This window comes from Alnus glutinosa, chromosome 1 (assembly GCF_958979055.1).
Source record: "Alnus glutinosa chromosome 1, dhAlnGlut1.1, whole genome shotgun sequence".
In the NCBI taxonomy this organism is placed as follows: Eukaryota; Viridiplantae; Streptophyta; class Magnoliopsida; order Fagales; family Betulaceae; genus Alnus; species Alnus glutinosa.
Window position 1 is genome coordinate 35,164,778 of NC_084886.1, and position 22,050 is coordinate 35,186,827.

The 22,050-nt window shown below is 43.3% G+C and overlaps 3 protein-coding genes across 3 annotated transcripts; 1 reads left to right on the plus strand and 2 right to left on the minus strand.

Annotated features, from left to right (window-relative positions):
• Positions 1-3,692: 3,692 nt before the first annotated feature.
• Positions 3,693-6,160, plus strand: LOC133859369 (uncharacterized). The gene is made up of 3 exons (XM_062294763.1): positions 3,693-3,902; positions 5,852-5,937; positions 6,119-6,160. The coding sequence occupies exons 1-3, from the start codon at positions 3,776-3,778 to the stop codon at positions 6,158-6,160; spliced, it is 255 nt and encodes an 84-aa protein (XP_062150747.1). The 5' UTR covers positions 3,693-3,775.
• Positions 6,161-10,958: 4,798 nt separating this feature from the next.
• On the minus strand, positions 10,959-16,379 carry LOC133859377 (uncharacterized). The gene is made up of 2 exons (XM_062294773.1): positions 14,255-16,379; positions 10,959-14,155 (listed from the first exon to the last, which is right to left on the minus strand). The coding sequence occupies exons 1-2, from the start codon at positions 16,377-16,379 to the stop codon at positions 10,959-10,961; spliced, it is 5,322 nt and encodes a 1,773-aa protein (XP_062150757.1).
• Positions 16,380-18,171: 1,792 nt separating this feature from the next.
• Positions 18,172-21,308, minus strand: LOC133859387 (probable leucine-rich repeat receptor-like protein kinase At1g35710). Its single transcript, XM_062294782.1, has 3 exons — positions 20,615-21,308; positions 19,016-20,542; positions 18,172-18,691 (listed from the first exon to the last, which is right to left on the minus strand). The coding sequence occupies exons 1-3, from the start codon at positions 21,306-21,308 to the stop codon at positions 18,327-18,329; spliced, it is 2,586 nt and encodes an 861-aa protein (XP_062150766.1). The 3' UTR covers positions 18,172-18,326.
• Between the last annotated feature and the right edge of the window lie 742 nt (positions 21,309-22,050).

Genomic DNA, 22,050 nt, shown 5'->3' on the forward strand with positions numbered 1-22,050 from the left:
TCTTTCCTCTGCCCTAATTTTCCAGCGAACATTTCTGGTTCACTAGTGTAGATTTTTGGCTTTCCAGCTTCCCTTTTAAGCGTTTAGCTCTTTGTTTAGGCTTTTCTGTTGGCTGGTCTTGCTGTTCAGTCCTTCTTGCTTGCAGTTTGGGCAATTTGGTACCGTGGTTAGGCTTGAAAATTCTAGATTCTTCAAAAATCCTATGAACATCTCCGGCATGATCTCTACAATTCTCTACAATTTGTTACTGTGTTTGGCACTTAGTTTAGGCAATTTTGCAAAATCTGAGGTGTAGGGACGTGGCCTTAAAGGAAGCCTTTCCAGATTTATACAGTATTGCTTGTGCAAAGAATGTTTCAGTAGTGGCTCACTAGGAGTCTTTTGGTGACTCTAATAAGTGGAATGTAAGTTTTGTTAGAGCGGCTCATGATTGGGAGGTGTAAGTCTTTGCCTTGTTCTTCAATTTGTAGTAGTCAATTAGAGTAAGATGGGATGGTAAAGACAAGCTTTGGTGGTCTACCTCCAGAAAGGGGTTCGTTGTTAGCTCCTTCTACAGTGTCCTTGTTTGTAATGATGACACTCGTTTCTCATGGAAGAGTATTTGGTGGACTAAGGTTTCTTTGAGAACGGTATTTTTTGCTTGGTCGGCGACTCTAGGGAAGTTCTTTAGTATGGACAATCTAAGAAAGCGACATGTCATTGTAGTTAATAGATACTGTATGTGCAAGAGGAATGGGGAGTCCATAGGCCATCTTCTCCTCTATTGTGAGGTTGCTTGCACCTTATGGAATGCCTTTTTTAGTCTTGGGTGATGCTTAGTAGAGTAGCTGACTTGTTTACTTGTTGGTGAATTGATGGTAGAACTTTGAGTGCTGTTGTGTAGAAAATGGTGTTTTCTTACCTCTTGTGGTGTCTTTGGAAGAAAAGAAATGATAAAAGTTTTGAGGACAGCGAGAGGTCATTAGTAGAGCTTGAGTCCTTTTTTTTTTTTTACTCTTATACTTGGACAACTGTGTTTGTTGCTCCTTGGGTGCTTAGTTTTTAGAATTTTCTTGTTTTTTCTTTCTCCTAGCTAAATGTTTCTTGTATATACTCCATGCGTACCTAAGTAAAAAAAAAAATCCCTATGAAAATCTCAAACTGGATAGCCTTGTTTCAATTGCATGTCCAAGATCTTCTAAATACAGTTGACATTTCTTTTTTAATTTCAGATCTTAACTCACTTTTGAATTGCGCAATAGTCACACTTTCTATTACTTCAGCCTTAATAAATAATTTTTTTCATTTCCTTGCATTTCAGTCACACAAGTCACCTTGCTGAAAAGTATTCAATTGATCAAGAAGATCACACTGAAAATCTCCTAGAAGAATTCCTTTGAGAAGCTCCTTATCCTCTTCCAAAGTTAATCAACTTGTGTACGATCTCCAATGATGTGATAACCTTATAGCAAAACCTTGTTTTGATGCCATATATAATGCAGAATCTTATAGTTCAGCGCCTATTGACGAAGAATCTATGAATCTTGAGTCGTTTGATCGCTTTGGTGATTCCTGTGTATACTCCCGGTGTACTTTAGGGCGCCTTACGATTTTTAATGAAATCTTCTCACTTATCAAAAAAAAAAAAATGAATCTTGGGTCGAATTTGGGGGAAATTAACACGTCTGAAGCATGACTATAAGTGTTTAGGGCTTGTGTAATCTGAGTAGAGGGGCTGGAACATAGCCAATGGTAACTTTGAAAAAAAATGGTGAGAAAGAAGAATAAAGATCAACATAGCATCACATTGGGGTTCTTGGACATCACACCCGAGAGAAAGATGCTTCACACATCAAACAAACAGCTGTGTTTTCCATTTTTTTTCCTCTTTCAAAATTACAAATACGTGCCTTAGATGGGCTTACTACCCACCTTGTATTGACTTCCACAATCAAGACATATCTTATAACCTACCCAACTTTTCATTGACTTCTGAAAATCTGACTACATACGTTATATAGAGCTTACACTAATCAAGCTCAACTAGCCAGCTATTGAGAGCCTTATGGAAAGACCAAAATACCCCCCAACTTCTAAAATCAAATAAAACTAAATTAAATAACTTCATGTCCTTCCTGTATCATGTTTTTGATATTCTTTGATTTCTAGCACAAATTATTAAATTTAGTGAAATTTGTGGACATGCCACTGATGTCCACTCCTTCCCAGCACTTGTCTGGACACCAATAAAACAATTTACCTTGATATGCCCAAAAGAAATGCACATTTTTATGGGTGTGATGCATTCAAGAAACTTAGGTTGGTTTGATAACGTTTTAAGAAGTGTTTTGGGTTTTGAAAAGGTTTTGAAAAAAATAAAAATTGAGAAGTGTTTTGGTGGGGGTCACATTTAAAAAAGTGTTGTATGAATGATGTATGGTCCACAAAAGATTTTTTTTTTTTTTTTTTTTTGTTAAACTAAGAAGTGTTTTTCAAAAAATAAAATAAACAAAACTAAGAAAGCAAGAAAACAAAAAAAAAAGTCGAGTCTTCTGGAGCTAGCTTCCATAGTGTGAAGGCTACAAGACAGATCCGGCAGCCATCGCAGTGTTTGCCATGCAGATCTGGCAGTAGCCACCGCGGTGTTTGCCATGCAGATTTGGCAACGGCCACTGCAGTGGTTGTTAGACAGAACCGGCTGTCTCGTATTGGCCACCATGCAGATCTAACAGCCACCTCAGGACTGCAAACGCGGTGGCAGCCAAACAAATCGATAGCTACTCATGATCATTTGGCGGCCACTACATGGGTCGACCCTGTGGTTTTTTCAAAGTGTTTTGTGTTTTCAAAAATTCCTATTTGAAAATAAGCACCTATTTATAAATAATAAGGTTAGCCTCCGCATGCACTTGAAAAAATGAGCACGTGTTTTAAAAAAAATTCCTGTATGAAGGTGCAGGAAGCTTTTAAAAGGTGTTGTGTTTTATTTTTTGAAGAGTGTTGTGTATTGTGTTTTGCTTTTCGAAAAGTATTTTGGTATTTGTTTTGAAAAGTGTGTTAATTAGTGGGTGCACATTTGAAAATCCGTTCGGTAACTTTTGTCTAAGAAGTGTTTTGCAACATTTGAAACTTGAGAAGTATTTTTGGTTTTTTTGTCAAACAACCTTTCTTATTTATTATTTTCATATTGTTTTACCATCTATTGCCAATGGTCTTTGTATGAAAATAGCATCTCCTCCCCTAATTAATAAGGGATGCAGGGTAAGGTCATGGTTTCAATCCGTATGGATGTGTGTGTTATGCCTATGAAAAAGACAAAAGGAAAATGAAAAAAGGTTTACTATCCATGATTCATGTGTGTGGAAATAGATAGCCAAACACAGATAAATAAATATGTTTAATATTATGAATTGACCAAAGCACAAATATATGGTTGTGACCCTGTTTATAATTTTTTTTTGGAGTTACCATGTTCCATTTCCATTAATCATGGTACTTTTTTGTTAATTTCCATACTCGGGGCTGACTAATTTCTATATCCCACTGCTATAACCTTGAAAAAAAATAAGGGGGGGGGGGGGGGGGTTAAAGAAAGAAAAGTACATGTGGACCTGTGGTGTATGGCTTTGTAAGTGTCCTCATTGGAGTCGTTTTCTTATATTGTCATAGTATTAGTCGGTTTATCTCTTTCCTCTGTTTCCTGATTTCCTTTCAAGTCGTTTTCTTGTCTGAACACTTAAAAGGGGGTGTGGATAACTGGTCAATCTCTGATTTATCTCCAGAAAAAATCTCTAACATGGAGGCTGATTGCTATTGGTGTTTATCGAAGCTGCTTGAGGGTATGCAAGACCATTACACATTTGCTCAACCAGGAATTCAGAGGCTTGTGTTTAAATTGAAGGAATTGGTTAGGCGGATTGATGGTAATCCTTTCTTCTAACTCTACTTACTATAGAGCCTCTTTTTCTTTTTTTTCTTTTTTGCATTTCCTTTTTTTTTTTTTTTTTTTTTTTTTTTTTTGCATTAAATAAATTGATTTACACTGTGCCTGTGCATGAGGTGTGTATATTGGGTTGAAGTGGATGTGGGCCCAAAACCTGCTCATATTATGTCATAGTCATTCCAGTGATGTCCATAATTAGTTGATCTTAAAAACTTTTGGTGCATCCGACCTACTCAAATGCAGTGAATGGTTGTGGCTTTATGCTTAACAAAATTAAAAGACTTTAGGGTGTCCTGATTTTGTTAAGGCTAGTGCGACTAGATGACCTTGGCGCTCTATTTTCTTCACTCCTACCTCTTGGTTTGAAACCTGCAGTAAGATTATGGTTTGCTGTCTAACTACAATGCAAAAGGTTCACCTATTGAATAGTTAGAACAAGGTTAGTTGGGCTTATCAACTTTCACCTCATGAGGTTTCCTTGGCAAGTAAAGTTGAATGGTAGCTTGCAAGTCCCAACCATTTCCACTTATTTTTGTTTGTGCAGCACATATAGAGGGGGAACTTGAGCTAAAAAGTTCCTTCTGTGCTCTACTGATTCAGAGTATTTAAAAAAAAAAAAAAAAAAATCTTATGAGTTAGATAGTAATCTCATCCATTTTACTAAACTCTTTATTTCTATTGTACGATGAAGTTATGATCATGGGAAAAGATGGGAAAAGTTTAAGTGCACAAGTATTTTTGGATAAAAACACCGGCAATATCTACTTTTTAAACTCCCCAAACCACTTCCCACCTTTCTCTACCATCTTTTATTCCATGTTTCTCTCTCTCTCTCTCTCTCTCTCTCTCTTCGCAATTTTCTTCTCTTCTACCCCTCTCTTAAAGAAAAATGCCTAGGAATACACATCGGCACTTGCCAAGAGACTAGAATTATTTAAAGTTAAGGTTCTTCTGAGCCTGTTTCTTGATGTTATGGTATCCAGGGTTGCCTCAAAACACTACTGAATCTGTTCCAGATTTGTGGAAATAGAGATGTGCTTTGCTCGTTTGACAAGAAATTCAATCTTGCTCTTTTTCTGAGCCTGTTCTTGATGTATCTCCCACTGTAAGATGATATGTGGGCTTAATTTTGGTGTTATTGCAAACTAATAAAATGGTGGATTGAAATGGAAATTTGAGTTAATTAAGCCATGATGTCCTATAGAAATGTAACATTGGACTGTCACTCATACAGCAAAGCAGAATTTATAACGTTTTTAGTTTTCATTTGGTGTCACCAATATTATATGCCATGAGCTAATTCGATAAGTCCATTAATTGTGGCTAGCTTTTCAACAATTTAAAATGAAATTAGAAATGTCTGTTTAGATTGGTCTCTCCGAACTCTTTTCATGTTTCATGTTGATTTTTTCTAACAGGAGAGAGGCATTTGTATGCATGAAGATCTTGTTGTTGATGAGGAGACTAGATTCTCTTCCGTCAACAGGGGTAAGGGGTTTGAAGATAGTGGGTATGAAGAACGTGAAGATATATTGTGTTCCAAAAAATTCTCCCCTAGACCACTCCAACCAGTCTTTTGTAAAAAGACTTGTGCGCGTTAGCAACAGATTTCAGTATGCATCTTACGGTGAAAAAAATGTGTTATTGCTAATTTTGCATTTTTTGAGAACTGTTTCTTTAGGGGTTATATTTTGAATGTAGAAAAATAGAGCATATTTTTCATAGTCACTCCAAGGGCTTTGATGGGAAAGGAACTTTTAAACAGTTGTAATATATAGCTTTCTTTGGTTTCCGAGATCGTTCTGGTGAAGTGGTTTCCAACACGTAAAAATTGTCATCACCTTACTTGTTTCTTCATTTGTTTTACATTTATGTCCGTCCATAATATGCCAGCCCTATTGACGAGACCACTCTTTTAAACTCCTCTAGAACCTGTTTCAAGACACATGGAGGAGCAAGGGCTGGAATTTCTGCAATGTCCTTTCCGCTGGTTCAACAGTCTTCTAATACGCGAGGTTTGCTCCTCCAGATGCATTTCATGTATTATGAATTGCTTTAATTTTGTTAAGTGAACCAAATATGTAATCTCTAGGTTGCTTAAGTTGTAGCTGAGAACATTAATTTGCAGCAGAGCTTTGGCCGTAATCTGGTGCTTTTATCATTTATGCAAAGCTAATACAGGTTCTGTCTTGTTAGATGCCTTTCCATCTTGTTACTCGCCTGTGGGACACATGTTGAGACAGTTTCCGGTAGGTGACGTGTCGGTCAGATGTTGGACTAAGTTGCTCCTGGTTGTATCTGGTTCACCTGAAAAGTAAAGCTGCGTCGGGGGGTTCCGACAACCCCGCTCCGATGCCTAAGTAAGTGTATGGTTCTGAGAATAAATGCGCAGAATAATGCCAAAGAGACTGATTAGCATGTACCTTAGCATCTGAAGTAGTTCTTGTATTTATAGAGGCTGTGGAGCAGTTCTGTTAACTTCACAATTCGTGCACGAGACGGTTGGAGGAGACGTGGCTCCACGTAAACAACTCTTCCTGGTTCCGTAGATCTCGGTGGCATCATGGGGTCCCACGACATGCATCGTGTCCCTTAGGTTCCGGGTACTGCCGAGACGCATGACTTCCATGACGTGCATCGTGTCCCTTAGATTCCGGGTACTGCCGAGACGCTTGCAGATGCGGATACCAACTAGTATTTGGATCTCCAACTCAGGCCAGTTGCAACAGACTTGGGCCCAAGTGGCCTCAATGGGCCCGGGTAGATTATGCTTCTTCCGACATTTGGGCCTGGTCGGGTGGATCAGAGAGGGCCCATATCCCGGATTGGGCCCAACATCCGAGAAGATCTATATTTGTCCCAACAGTTACCCCCCAATTCTCTTAGGTAAATTTTATACTTGAGAGAATTTAGGAATAATTGATTGATCTTCATTTTGATGTATCTTGAGTTTTTGGCCGGGCGTATAATACCGAGAGCGATCAATGACCCTTCTCCGTATCCATCTCGGAAGTATTGTTTTGTCGGTTGCTTCGACTTGTCCATACCTTATCCACCCGAGAACCTTCGCACGCCATTTTCTTTTTACGGAATTCCCGCTTTTTCCTTTCATCTCGTAAATCCAAATTTTCAAACTTTCGAATTTCCTTGAAATCCGTGAGCCGCGTGTCAAGTTCGACTGGACGTCGGTTCGTTTTTCAAGGCGTGTCTGAAATCCGTGAGCCGCGTGTCAAGTACGACTGGACGCCGGTTCGTTTTTCAAGGCGTGTCTTGTCTCACTTGGCACAGACCACCGGGGCTTTTGAGCTTCCGGTTTTTGGAAGAAGAAATTCGGACGAGACCGTTCATCTTCCGGTGGACTGCAACCGGCCAAGCCGTGGTCCTGTCGACGTGTGTCAGCAGCACATTAAATTTGATTTGACGTCGGTTCGCCTTTTGAGGAGCACTGTGGTTGTTAGATGCGTGACCGGCGACGGTTCGACTGCCGGTTTCGAGGGATGAGATTCAGTTATGTCTCTCTGTCTCCCGGTTGTTCATGACCGGCTAATCACGGTTGCACTGGAGTATAAATACCCTTCCCCTCTGTATCTCTCATTCTTGTTTTGAACTTTTCTTCAACTTTTCCCTTTGAACTCGCGTCTCTCTCTTCGAAGTTCATCCTAATCTTGTCTTTCTGCACCATGTCCGAAGCAAGGGAACTCCCTGCAGTGGTTGTCTCGGAGTCTGAGGAAGAGGAATTACTATCCGAGGACGAGGTGGTACCCCAGCAAGGGGAACGTCAGATGCCCCTCGTGCCTCTCGACCTCCGAGGAGTCTCAAAGGTTGGTACCGGGGATGAATTTCGCCTCCGGAACAATTATGATATTCCCCCCTCGGTTCTGTTACATTTCCAGAATCCTGTTACCCGGGAGATTCGTGGGGGCGATCTCGTTATTTACGAGAAAATGCTTTTAGCTGGGCTGCGATTTCCTTTACCGGACATTGCCCGGGAGTTGGTATTATTTCTTGGGGTATCCCCGAGCCAGCTTACACCGAACGCGTGGAGATACCTCTTCGCCTCTTTCATTCTGTGGCGAACGGTGTTGGGGGCTCGGATGACAATTCCGGAGTTTTTCAACATCTACCGGGCGGCATATAAAAGGGAGGGGGTTGTTGAGTTCACTGTTAGGAACAACCCTATCTTTATATACCTTTCTCAAAGTTATTCTAACAACCGGGGCTGGAGGTCAGATTTTTTTCGGATCTCAGGAGATTGGGAGTCGGTAGCGCCCTTACCGTTCGACCAAAGAGTATCAAGAGTCTGGAATCCTATCCAGGTTGATCTGCGGGAAGCTCCGGCCTTGAATGCAACCGGCAAGAGAAGGGTAGCCGCAATGCTGTTGTTTTCTCAGACTCCGGGGAAGGATAGGAAGATAGACTATGACAACATAGTCACCGACGAAAATATGCGGAAGGTTCTTGGGTATCAGATTCCTGCCGAGAAGGTTTGGTATGATCGGAAAGGGAAACAAAAACCGAAGAGATCTGAGGGTGGAGCGGCCGGCACTCCACAACCGAAGGCGTCGAAGGTAGCTCCCGGGACTAAGAGGGTCATCAAACCAAAGAAGACTGGCAAGGCGACCCTCCCTCCGAGGACGGTAAGTAAGGCGACCCAAGCTCCGAGGGCGGCGATTGTACCTCGGGATAGCCTTACCTCAAACTTTTCTGCCCCTGCGACCGATCTCGTGAGTGACTTAACTAGAGCTCCTGAGACTATGATCCCGGCTACCTCTTCATCGGCCGTTATTAATACTGTTGAAGTTGGAAATCCAGAGGAAGCGTCCGGTAAGGAAACGGTGGTTGTTCATGTGCCCGATGTAGTAGAAATCGGGGACGATCCTGAGGAGTTAGAGCAAGAGGCTTCTGAGGTTCAGAATGCATCCAAACGCAAAGGGAAAGAAGTGGCGTCTGAGTCGCCGAAGAGGACCCGATTTGCCTCGGATCCTTTAGAATATGCGCTTACGCGGGCCACTGAAGCCGAGCTTCTTTTTGGTCAGCCGCGTTTTGTATTGCCTACTTTGCCAACTACCCAGGAAGAACCGATTGAAAGATCCGAGACTTCGGATCGGTCTCCGACTGAGAGGATAGAAGCTCGTTTGGAATCTGATGTTGGTCTAGCCTCCGAGGATCACTTACCGGTGGAGCATGAAACATTTTTCCAACCCCAGGATGGGCCGGAATCTGGGGATCATGTGGTGGTGGCATCGGAGCGTCATCTGGAGACCGGGGAGATAGACTCTTCCGTGCCGGCTGGAGAGTGTTTGGAGCAGGTTGAAGTTGCGGAGTCCTCTAGACCCGAGACTTGTGAGGACCAACCGGAGACTCGAAATCCTTCTCCGGGATTTATGGAAGCTGAGACTTCCCGACAGGGAGCATTAATCGGTTCTCTGAGGGAAGGCCTACTAGCTTGCCCCTTAGAGACATTAATGGGCTTAATCCTAGAGGGGTCTTCTTCAATGTCCGGGACCGCGTCCCCCGGAGGACTTGTGGAGGCGATGCTTCATAACCAATTGCAGGCAAGCCTTGTGATTTTCAAAATACCTTTCTGCACCTTTTTTTTTTTTTTTTTTTTTTTTTTTTTTTTTTTAACTTTTCCTTGCGCTTTTTCAGTGCGTTATGAGGTCGGTCGCCTTGTGGCGTGACCACCGGGGTGTTATTGGAAGTCAAGCTGGTCTGGAGGCTAAGGTAGCCAAGCTTCAGTCCCGGGTTCAAGAGCTGGAATTCGAGGTGTCCCGAACCACGGACTTGGAGTCCGAGATAGAGACCCTGAAACAAGATATTCAGACCAGAGATCAGATAATCAAGGCTCGGGACCTGGATCTGGCTCAAGCCCGGAAGCTGGCAGATACATCTCATGCTCAAGCACTTGAAAGTGAGAAAACCCTCGACAGAGTACTGAGCAATCTGACCGAGGCTAACGAAGCTAAAACGGCGCTGTCTTCCCGGGTGACAGACTTGGAGCGAGAAAAGGACTCGCTGGTGGCCGATAAGCACTCTCTGTCCGAGAAGCAGAAAGAAATTCGAGCTCGGTGTAAGAGACTTCGGAAGAAGGGCCATCATTATAAGGCCAAGTCCCGGCGTTTCAAGAAACAACTCGCCCTTGTTCCTTGGCTTCGAGGTCTTAGCTGGGGCCGAGGATCCAACTGGGGTTTTGAGAGGACCATGCTTCTTCACCCGGAAGTATTCACGGTTGATCCCGAGACTGTGACTCCTGAGCTCCTTGAATTACCCGAGACAGCAACCAGGGAGCTACAGACTCTGGGAGTGGAATTTTTCCCGGATGTGGAGGACTGGACCGACGATGCTCCCAATCCTTATCGAGATGACTTAACCTCGGGACCCTCTGTCTCGGAATGCTCTCCCGGTAGGGAAGAAATCGAGGAACCTGGGGCTGGCGATGCTGGGGACTCGACAGGGAGCCCACTTATGTAATATATTTATTCTTCTTTTGGGCCGGTTTGTACTTTGGAATGAAAACTAATGTAACCCGGTTGGCTTATGATATAGAATTAATTTTTATACTTTGATATTTTGATGTGTTCATATAAACTTTTGTTTCGCTTACGCTACCGAGTTGTATTTGATCTGGTCTGGTTTGATTTGAACCGAGACATTCCTTAATGACTTCGGACAAACTTGGTGATTTGTCCGAGTCAATATTGAGAAATGATCGGGGCGTGCTCCGGGTCGGTTGTATTTCAAACCGAGGGAGCGACGCCTTGATTTGATCTGGTCTGGTCTGGTTTGATTTGAACCGAGACATTCCTTTATGACTACGGACAAATTTGGTGATTTGTCCGGGTCAATATCAAGGATATGACCGGTGCGTGCTCCGAGTCGGTTGTATTTTGAACCGAGGGAGCGACGCTTTTATTTGATCTGGTCTGGTTTGATCTGGTTTGATTTGAACTGAGATTCCATGCTTTGAATTGATCTGAGAATAAACATATATTGACGGTGCCAACCCGGTAACAATAGTAAACATAGTACAAGCAATTCACATAAAATACTTCTTTAAATGCTCGGCGTTCCAGGCTCTCGGTAATTCCTCGCCGGTCGCATCCATCAAATGATATGCCCCTTTGTCATGGCATCGTATGACTCTGTACGGACCTTCCCATTTTGCTCCGAGCTTTCCTTCGATTGGATCTTTGGTAATCGGGCTCACTTTTCTCAAAACCCAATCTCCGAGTTGGAACTTTCGGGGGCTTACTTTTTTGTTGAAGTAACGGGCGGCTCGGTCTTGGTACGCAGCCCATGTCACCTGCGCTTCATCTCTTCTTTCCTGTAGCAAATCCAGATTCAGCTTGATTCCTTCGTCATTGAGCCCCGGATTGTAGTGTGATACCCGGAAGCTGGGTGATCCGACTTCGGCAGGAATAATTGCCTCGGAACCGTAAGTTAAGGAGAATGGAGTAGCCCCGGTGGGAGTGCGCGTCGTGGTGCGGTAGGCCCAAAGTACCTCGGGTACATATTCCGCCCAAGCTCCTTTCTTTTTGCCGAGCTTCTTCTTTAGTGTTCGGAGAAGAGTCTTGTTCGTAGCTTCTACTTGTCCGTTCGCCGGTGGATATATCGGGGTTGAGTAATAATTTCTGATACGGAGTTCGGCGCACCATTTTCGAAACGGTCCACAGTCAAACTGTTTTCCATTGTCGGTGACAAAAGCGTGCGGGATACCGAATCGACATATGATTGAATTCCAGAGAAATTTTACTGCGTTGGCGGTAGTGATAGTGGCGAGTGCCTCGGCTTCAGCCCACTTGGTGAAGTAGTCTACCGCGACAAGAAGGAATTTCCGGCCACCTTTTCCCGGAGGCATAGGCCCGACTATGTCGACCCCCCATTTTGCGAATGGCCACGACGAAGTGATTGGGCTTAGTTTTTCAGGGGGTTGCTTCATCACCCGGGCGAACCTCTGACATTTGTCGCACTTTCGAACGATTTCGACTGAATCCTTGCTCATTGTTGGCCAGTAGTATCCGGCTCTCATCGCTTTGTGAGCCAACATCCGAGAGCCAGAGTGGTTCCCGCAGACTCCTTCGTGTATCTCCTTTAATATGTATTCCGCCTCGGAACTTTTAAGACACTTCAAGAGTGGCTCAGTATATCCTCTTCGATAGAGCACACCTCCAATAAGCACGTACCGGGCTGAATGTATTTTTACCTTCCGAGCTCGCAGCTTTTCCTCGGGTAGGGAACCGTTGCGGAGGTATTGAATGACGTCAGTAGCCCATTCTGGTTCATCTGATCCTTCTTCAATTTCCATCATGTCGAGTTGTGGAAGGATTGAAGGCTTGGTCTGTGTCACCACCCCCCGTGTGGATGTTCTGACGACAGGCCCGGTACCGGAACCCATTTTGGAAAGAGCATCGGCTCGGGCATTCTCTTCCCGAGGAACTTTGGTTACGGCGGTTCTGTGAAAGTTAGATTGGCATTTGCGTACCTTTTCGAGGTATTGGATCATCTTTTCACCTTGTGCCTCGGCCGTTCCCTGCACATGGCTGACTACCACCTGAGAGTCGCTTCTGATCTCCACATTCCTTGCTCCCATTTCCCGAGCTATTGAAAGCCCGGACAAAAGTGCTTCATACTCGGCTTCATTATTGGTGGTCACAAAATCCAGTTTGATCGCATATTGAAAAGTTTCTCCATCCGGGCTTGCTAAAGTGACACCGACTCCGCTCTTCTGGTTGGCCGAAGAACCATCTACATATGCTACCCATGTTTCCTTCTCGGGCAGCTCTTCGCTTTCGGGCGTATTGCTAAATTCTAGTAGGAAATCGGCTAGCGCCTGACCCTTGACAGAAGTACGAGGGTGGAACTCTATGTCAAACTGCCCCAGTTCTACCGACCAATTTACCAGCCTCCCGGATAGATCCGGTTTTTGTAGTATCTTCTTCAGCGGATGCTCGGTTAACACTCGTATAGCGTGTGCCTGGAAATATGGCCTTAATCTCCGGGCCGAGATTATTAACGCGAAGGCCAATTTTTCAATCCGAGGGTACCTCTCCTCGGCTCCGTGGAGTGCTTTACTAGTGAAATAAACCGGTTTCTGAATGCCTGAGTCTTCTCGGACCAAAGCTGAACTGACTGCCGAGGGTGATACTGCGAGATAAAGATACAGGATTTCTCCTTCCTCGGGGCTGCTCAACAGCGGCGGGTTGGTCAGATATTCTTTTAACTTCTTGAAGGCTTCCTCGCACTCACTGCTCCACACGAAGGCCTTTCTCAAAATCTTGAAGAATGGGAGACATTTGTCGGTGGATCGGGAGATGAACCGGTTAAGGGCTGCTATTCTCCCGGTCAGCTGTTGTAATTGCTTGGTGGTCCGGGGAGGTTGCATGCTGAGGACAGCACTCACCTTCTCGGGATTCGCCTCGATTCCTCTTTGTGAAACCATGAATCCCAAGAATTTTCCTGAGGAAATGCCGAAAGCACATTTGGCCGGGTTGAGCTTCATCTTATGACTCCTTAGTGTTTCGAAAGTTTCTCCCAGGTCGGCTATATGGCCGGCGGCTCGTATGCTCTTGACAAGCATGTCGTCAACATAGACTTCCACGTTTCGTCCGATTTGATTTCGGAACATTTTATTGACGAGCCTCTGGTATGTAGCCCCGGCGTTCTTTAGACCGAACGGCATCATTTTGTAACAGTAGAGACCTCTATCGGTAATGAACGACGTTTTTTCTTGGTCGGCTTCATCCATGTGAATTTGGTTGTACCCTGAGAAGGCGTCCATGAATGCTAAAAGTTCATGACCGGATGTAGAGTCTACAAGCAGATCGATCCGAGGTAACGGGAAACTATCCTTGGGACATGCTTTGTTGAGATCGGTGAAGTCAACACACATTCTCCACTTCCCGGTGGCTTTTTTGACTAAAACCACGTTGGCCAACCACTCTGGGTAGTCTACTTCTCGGATGAACCCAGCCCGCAACAGTTTGTTTACTTCCTCGGCAATGGCCTGGTTCCGTTCCGGTGCGAAAGTCCTTCTTCGTTGTTTAACCGGTCGATAGCTTGGATCCACCATTAGCTTGTGGGCTATTACAGATGGGGGTATTCCCGGCATGTCCTCGTGGCTCCATGCGAATACATCTTTGTTTTTTCTAAGGAATGCAACCAGGGCTTCCTTCATTTCAGGGGGAAGCTGCGCGCCGATACAGACCTTCTTCTTCGAGTCACCGAGCTCGTATTCTTCCAGTTCCTCGACCGGCTCCCCCAACGGTGATTGCTATTTTTCTTCATCTTTTTCCTTCTCTCCGAGTCTCGAGGCTTCCGGGAGCTTCTTCAAACTTGTATTGTAACATTCTCGGGCCATCCTCTGGTCTCCTTTTTCGACACCGACGCCTTCTTCGGTGGGGAATTTCATGCTCAGGTGAGGAGTTGAGGTCACAGCCCTAAATTCGTTGAGAGCTGTTCTCCCGAGAATAACGTTGTAGGCCGACGGTCGGTCGATTATTAAGAACCGAACCATCACCGTCCTCTGCCTCGGGTACATCCCTGCTGTGACCGGAAGCTCAATGGACCCGTGTGGGAGTACTTGCTCTCCTGTAAATCCCACAAGCGAATATCTTGCCGGGATCACCTTACTTCTATCGATCTTCATCCGCTCGAAGGCTGACCTGTAAAGGATGTCAGCCGAGCTTCCTGTGTCAACCAAGACGCGGTGTATTTTGTGGTTGGCTATGGCCAGACTCAGTACCAGAGCGTCGGTATGCGGGAGTGATACCCCTGCGTAATCATCGTCCGAGAACCCGATCATTTGTGCGTCTCGTTTTTGGGACTTTGGAGGTTTCTGCACCGAGTATACCTCGAAATCCCGTAACTGTCTTGCATATGCCTTCCGCGCCGAGCTAGATTCTCCGCCTCCTCCGAAACCCCCCGAAATCGTCTGTATTTCCAGAAGGTTCTCCTGCCGTTCTGGTCTGGCTCGGCTCCTACTTCTTTCTCGTGCAGCCCGAGGATCTGGCCTGCGTTCTGGTTCCCTTCCTCTTTCTTGATTTCTTCCCCGATCATCCCGGGGATTGTTTTGATCCTGATGGTGCCGATTCTGATGGTGGCGGTTGCCGTGCTCCGGATTCTGCTGAATTCTCTGATCTGCGAGGAAACGGACAAGTTTTCCATTTTCTATGAAACGTTCAATCAAGAGTCTCAAGGATATGCAGGCTTCTGTACGATGCCCGGTGGTGTCATGAAACGCACAGTACTGATCAGCGTATCGTGAATGAGGATTTGCGAGCACCGGTCTGGGCTTCCGGTACGTCGGGTCTCGCTTTATTTCCAGGAGAACATCCATAATGGGTGCATTGAGGGGTGTCCAGTTGTGACCCCTTAGGGACTCTTGATCCCGCTTCGGCCTGGCCTCTTCTTCTGGAACCCGCTTCCGTTCTTCCTTCCGAGGATTCTTCTTTTTTGGGTTCCCGGAAGTGGATGGACGAGTAGTCTCGGGTCCCAACAGAGCTCGGAGTGTCTCCTCCTGGTTAATGTACTTCTCGGCTTTACTCATAAAGCCATCTAAATTCTGAGGGGGCTTCCTGGCTATATCAGCCATTAGTGCTCCATCTTTTCGGATTCCCTGAAAGAGAGCTCCGTAGATGAAATCATCTGTTGCTGCTTCAGCTTCAAGTCTAGCCTGGTTGAACCTCATAAAGAAATCTTTGAGGGATTCCTCGGGTCCTTGGTGCAATGACATTAAGGATCCCGACGGCTTTCTTCTGATTCTGCCGGCCATGAACTGCGTCAGGAACATCCTGCCGAGGTCCTCGAAATGACGAATGGAATTTGGCTGGAGGCTCCTGAACCAGTCACGGGCATTGCCCGAGAGGGTCAAAGGGAAGGCTCGGCAGGCCACCATCTCGGGTGTTCGATGGAGATCCATGTGGGCTCTGAAATTATCTAGGTGCTCCACGGGATCTTCAAGTCCCGTATAAAACGGGATCTCTGGGACTTTGAACTTCTCAGGAAGGCAAATATTTGCCACCTCCTCGGTGAATGGGGAGGTGGTCTTCTGTAGAAGGTTTTCCACCAGGGAAGCTTTTCCCTTATCGTTCCGTTGAATAGCTGCGGTTAGAACATTGCATCTTTGTTCCAACCGGGCAATCATGCCTTCTACCGCTCTTGCTGCCTCGGGTTGAACAGGTGGAGGATTTCCTGGGACTTCTTCTTCTTTGTTCGGCTCCTCTGTTCCTTCGACCCGGCTGCCTTCCTCTCGATTTCCTGGGTCAGTGATAGTTCGGTGAAGTTCTGGAACCCGGGCCTGAAGGACAGCTTTCATGGTGGCCAAATCCTCGATGCTCTTGGCCATCTGCTCCATTCTTTCATTCAGGAGAGCGAATTGGGGATCGTTGGAGTTTCCTTCGTCTCGGGCATTTCGGTCATCCCGAGGCACTCGGTTGGTTTCTGATCGAGTATTCACCATAACGGATTTTTTTTTTTTTAGGAAAACGATATAAGTCGTTTCCCACAGACGGCGCCAAACTGTTGAGACAGTTTCCGGTAGGTGACGTGTCGGTCAGATGTTGGACTAAGTTGCTCCCGGTTGTATCTGGTTCACCTGAAAAGTAAAGCTGCGTCGGGGGGTTCCGACAACCCCGCTCCGATGCCTAAGTAAGTGTATGGTTCTGAGAATAAATGCGCAGAATAATGCCAAAGAGACTGATTAGCATGTACCTTAGCATCTGAAGTAGTTCTTGTATTTATAGAGGCTGTGGAGCAGTTCTGTTAACTTCACAATTCGTGCACGAGACGGTTGGAGGAGACGTGGCTCCACGTAAACAACTCTTCCTGGTTCCGTAGATCTCGGTGGCATCATGGGGTCCCACGACATGCATCGTGTCCCTTAGGTTCCGGGTACTGCCGAGACGCATGACTTCCATGACGTGCATCGTGTCCCTTAGATTCCGGGTACTGCCGAGACGCTTGCAGATGCGGATACCAACTAGTATTTGGATCTCCAACTCAGGCCAGTTGCAACAGACTTGGGCCCAAGTGGCCTCAATGGGCCCGGGTAGATTATGCTTCTTCCGACATTTGGGCCTGGTCGGGTGGATCAGAGAGGGCCCATATCCCGGATTGGGCCCAACATCCGAGAAGATCTATATTTGTCCCAACAACACATATCTTGGGGAAGGAGATGCATTGCCAGATTTCCTTGTATACATATTTGCCAGTTTTCTTTTAACGGTGAGTGGACACTCCTTGCTTTTGGGCTCATCGATCTCTGGTTAATGGTCGAAAATGTCGATGTCAATGTTACTTTTCACTGCCGTTGGTTTAATAGTGAGAAATATAAAGGCAAGCATGTTTCACAGCTTTGTTTATAGAAGAGCTTGTACTTCACATGATCTTGCAGTTAACACCAAAGGTGGTGTGATCAATTGCTGTCTAAAATATTCAATTTTCCATGTGGGTGCCACTTTTGAACTTATCATTGTGGTGTTTCTGTAAGCTTTTCATTTGGTCTTGCTATTCATGTGCTTCACTTGGCAGAATGATATCTTCTCTCAAAATGCTACCTATTTCAGAAAGTAAATATGTCATTCTAAAACTGATATCTATCAAAAGATTGTCCTATACTAGCAATAGCATCAACTGGTCAATTTGTTTCTTAGTAAATGTGATTTTTTTTTGAAACTTTGGATATCATTTATGAAAGTATGTCTCTGTGAGTCTGTATGGTATTGAAAACATTTTGGTGTTTACCACTTGGTTATGCATTTTTCTCCACACAAATCTCTGGACAGTTGGCTCGATCGAGTTACATTTTATTTCATGATAGTGATGATTATATGTGAAATAGTTAAAATGAGCTGTTACCTTATATTCAGTGGTCAGATAAGCTTAAGAAGCTTGATTTCCAAGAATTGGTGATGTTCCTTCAACACCTTCCAACACAGAATTGGACTCACCAAGAGTTGGAGATGGTGCTTTCTAGAGCATTTATGTGGCACAATATGTTCAACAACTCTACCAGCCACTTAGCTAGCTAAAAAGAAAATTGTAATATTCATTTTTTTTTTCTCAGTTTGGAATTTTTGTTTTTATTTTTTTTTTCTCTTGCTCCGGTAGAGGAAACCAGCCCATGTTCTCATATGAATTGTGGCTTGTAATATCTGTATTATTAGGCGTTTCTTTGTAGATTTTCTTTGACTAGAGGAGAACATGGAAAAGAAAAATTAAAAACAAAAAGGAATTACTTTCTTGTACAACAATTTTCAATTTTGTGAATCTAGTTGAAAGGAAATCCAATGTTTTCTTATTTGGTTACATCCTTTGCATTCGAATTCCTGGTAAATGGTGAACTCCCACAAATCGCATGATACTCAGCCTAGAAACAAACACTTCATAATTGAGTATCTTCCCTTGATCAAACCAGATACATTTCTTGGTTCCTTAGCTGCCATAATGAAAATCCTTGTAAAGGCTTGGCTATTGGCTTCTTCTGAGAAAGAAATTCTTGAGACACGCATTTCATTGTAGGCCGAGACTTTGGTTTTTCGTGTAGGCATGCAAATGCTATTGTAGCGACAAGGAAAATATCTTGTGCAACCAAATGATTGGGAGGTGGCAAACGCTGGTCTAGTATTTCATGTAATATCATGTTTTGAGAAGACGATGATGATAATGAAGTCAGGAATTCCATTGGATGTTTTCCCATTATTATTTCCAGTGCCACAACTCCAAAACTATAAACATCGCATTTTTCAGTAACTTTCATGGTATAGGCAAACTCTGCATATATAAAAAAATAACAAAAAAAAAAAACTATTAAAAATGTAAAAACATATTTTTAATTTTTTATTTCTTTTTGTATGTTTTTCAATTGAAAGAAGTTGGTCAAAACTTGTCATTGCCTAAAAATTCTATTGTGAAAGTGGTTGTTTGCGATTATGCATGAATTGATTCAAATAGCAAATGACAAGGTAACCTTACTATCACAAATATTAGTAAAGATATTTGTTCTACATGGCTAATACTTTCTTTTAGAATAATAGGTAGAACTGAATAAATAAATAAATAAAGACATAATTTATTGTAAGGAAAAGAATAGTTTACCTGGGGCAATGTAACCGTAAGTGCCGGCAACTAACGTTTGGTTGGAGGAATCAAGATCAAGGAGTTTAGCTGTGCCAAAGTCAGAGACAAAAGCCTCTAGTTTATTGTTCAATAAAATATTGTTGGTTGTTATATCTCGATGAACAATTGTTGGAATGCATTCATGATGCATGTAAGATAAAGCGTGGGCAGTGACTTTGATGATGTTTAATCTCTTGTTCCAATCCAATTCTATTGCTTCAACATCATTACTTAGGATACAAAATAGGCTTCCCCTTTCCATGTACTCATAAACCAGAAACATGCATCGCTTATGTAAACAAAACCCATGAAGTTTTATAATGTTTCGATGGCGAATCTCTGTTAACACTTTTACCTCGTTTTTGAAACTCATATCAAAAGTTGGGTTCTCAGCCTCCAACAGATGAAGTTTCTTCAAGGCAATCACTTTTCCACATGGTAATTTTGCTTTGTAAACACTGCCATAACCACCGGTTCCAATACAAAATTTTATATCAAAGTCCTCGGTTGCTTCAACGATGTCTTCATATGCAATATGTCCATCATAATTCCATATCGAGAACAAGTTCCCATGCTTTGTTTCTTTTCTTGACTCCAATTGGATTTTCTTGACCATGCGTCGACATAGGAGAAAGCCCCCAAGAACTAAGAATCCAAGGGAAATGGCAATAGGAACACAAATTTTTGCTTTGGTGACAATTGATTTGTGACTAGTTGGAAGGCAAGGAGGGAAACCCGTGAAGTCACCGCACAAATACTTGTTGCCAATTAATGTGTCATGTGTATCGAATCGATGAAAATATGTTGGAATTGGACCTGTCAAAGAATTGTACGACAAGGTGATTGTTTGAATAGAAATGTAACTATTGGGAATATTGCCGGTAAGATTATTGTAGCTGATATCCAAGCTCCATAAATTGCCAGTATTCCCAAGTTGAACAGGTGCTTCTCCACTAATAAAGTTATGACTAAGGTTAAGATTTTCCAACGAATGAAGGTTTCCTAGTTCTGGGGGAATGGAACCATTGATTTGATTGGATTGAAGATACAATCCTCTCAAACTAGTTAAATTACCCAAAGTGGAAGGGATTGGACCAATGAGGCTATTATTCGGGAGATACAAGGTAGTCAAATTCTTCATGTTTCCTATTGCCGGGGGAATGGAACCATTGATTTGATTGGAATCAAGATACAAACTTTTCAAATTAGTTAAATTACCCAAAGTGGAAGGGATTGGACCAATGAGGCTATTATTCGAGAGGTACAAGATAGTCAAATTCTTCATGTTTCCTATTGCCGGGGGAATGGAACCATTGATTTGATTGGAAACAAGATACAAACTTTCCAAATTAGTTAAATTACCCAAAGTGGAAGGGATTGGACCAGTGATTTGATTGGAAAAAAGATACAAATATTTCAAATTAGTTAAATCACCCAAAGTGGAAGGGATTGGACCAGTGATTTGATTGCGGTAAAGAGACAAATCTTCCAAATTAGTTAAATTACCCAAAGTGGAAGGGATTGGACCATTGATTTGATTGGAATTAAGCAACAAATATTCCAAATGAGTTAAATTACCCAAAGTGGAAGGGATTGGACCATTGATTAGATTGGAATCAAGATACAATTCTTTCAAAGAAGTTAAATTTCCCAAAGTGGAAGGGATTGGACCAATGAGCATGTTACCACCTAGGTCTAACATGACCAATTTCTTCAGCATTCCTATTTCTGACGCTATGGAACCATTGATTTGATTGTGATACAAAATGACATGGGTGAGATGGATTAAAAGTGAAAGAGAAGTAGGGATTGATCCAATGATTTGATTATAAGAAACGTTAAACATCACTAATTGGGTGAGGTTTGTAAGTGAAAGTGGCAACTCACCTGTCAGAGTATTATAGGACAGATCAAGGTAGGTGAGTTTGGATAGAGTACCTATCTCGACTGGGATACTCCCATGAAGTCCAGTTTCGGAAAGATCAAGGCGGACTAAATTTGGAAAAGAAGAGAGGTTGAGTTTTGACATCTCTCCCAAATTGAAACCACCCGAGCGCATGGCAATCGCTGTGACGCTTCCAGCAGCATTGCAAGTAATACCAGGCCACTCGCAACGACTTGAGGTATTGTTGGTGTAATTGGTGCCTCTCCAGGACCACCACCCAGTCGCCAGCAGGGCGTTTGCTTCTAGTTGTAGTGCTGAGGATTGAGATGCTGCAACAAAGTGAGTTGCGTAAAACAAGAAACAGGTAGCCCATGCAATGAACACCATGCTTAATTACAAGTGTATAATGATTGATTGATTGATTGTATAATATATTTGTTCATGACTCGCTTTAATATATAAGAAAGATAGACGTGTGGAGTAGGTGGGAGTTATTTTGTGTTGACACTGGACGACGACGTTGAATGTGGAGTACGTACGTTCATGATCGAGTAGGTAGTCAACATTGTGTTGAGCTTAATTTCTCAAGGCACGCGGGGTCGGGATTAATAATTGTGTTGTGTATTAATCCGCATTAATTTTGGAAAGAAAACATGATGGAGTGATCACTGATCAGACTTGGGGCGCGCAATGATGTAATCCATGTGAATTTTCTTTTGAAAGTGGAATTTCCTGGGCAGCCGTAATTATATAAGATTCTTTCTCTTTAACATAATTTTCAAATTATTAATTATACATGAATCGAGGATGCATGGGATTCATGTTCAAAACGCGTCTCACATTATTTATGGTATTTCTGAGGTTATAAAGACCCCAATATTTATAATTTGGTATAAAATGCATAGGGGTACGTACCAAGTGCATCAAGCCTACCATGAATTGGCCTTGATCCATGCATGTCTCATTAATTAATTTCCATTTTGACATGTTACTTTTTCCATTTTTTGCTGCGGTTTAGCATCTATAAATGTTTGGGTTTTTTTTTTTTTTTTTTTTTTTTTTCCTTTCCTTTCTTTCTTTCTTGCTCTGATGGAGGAAACCAGCCCATGTTCTCATGTGAATTGTAGCT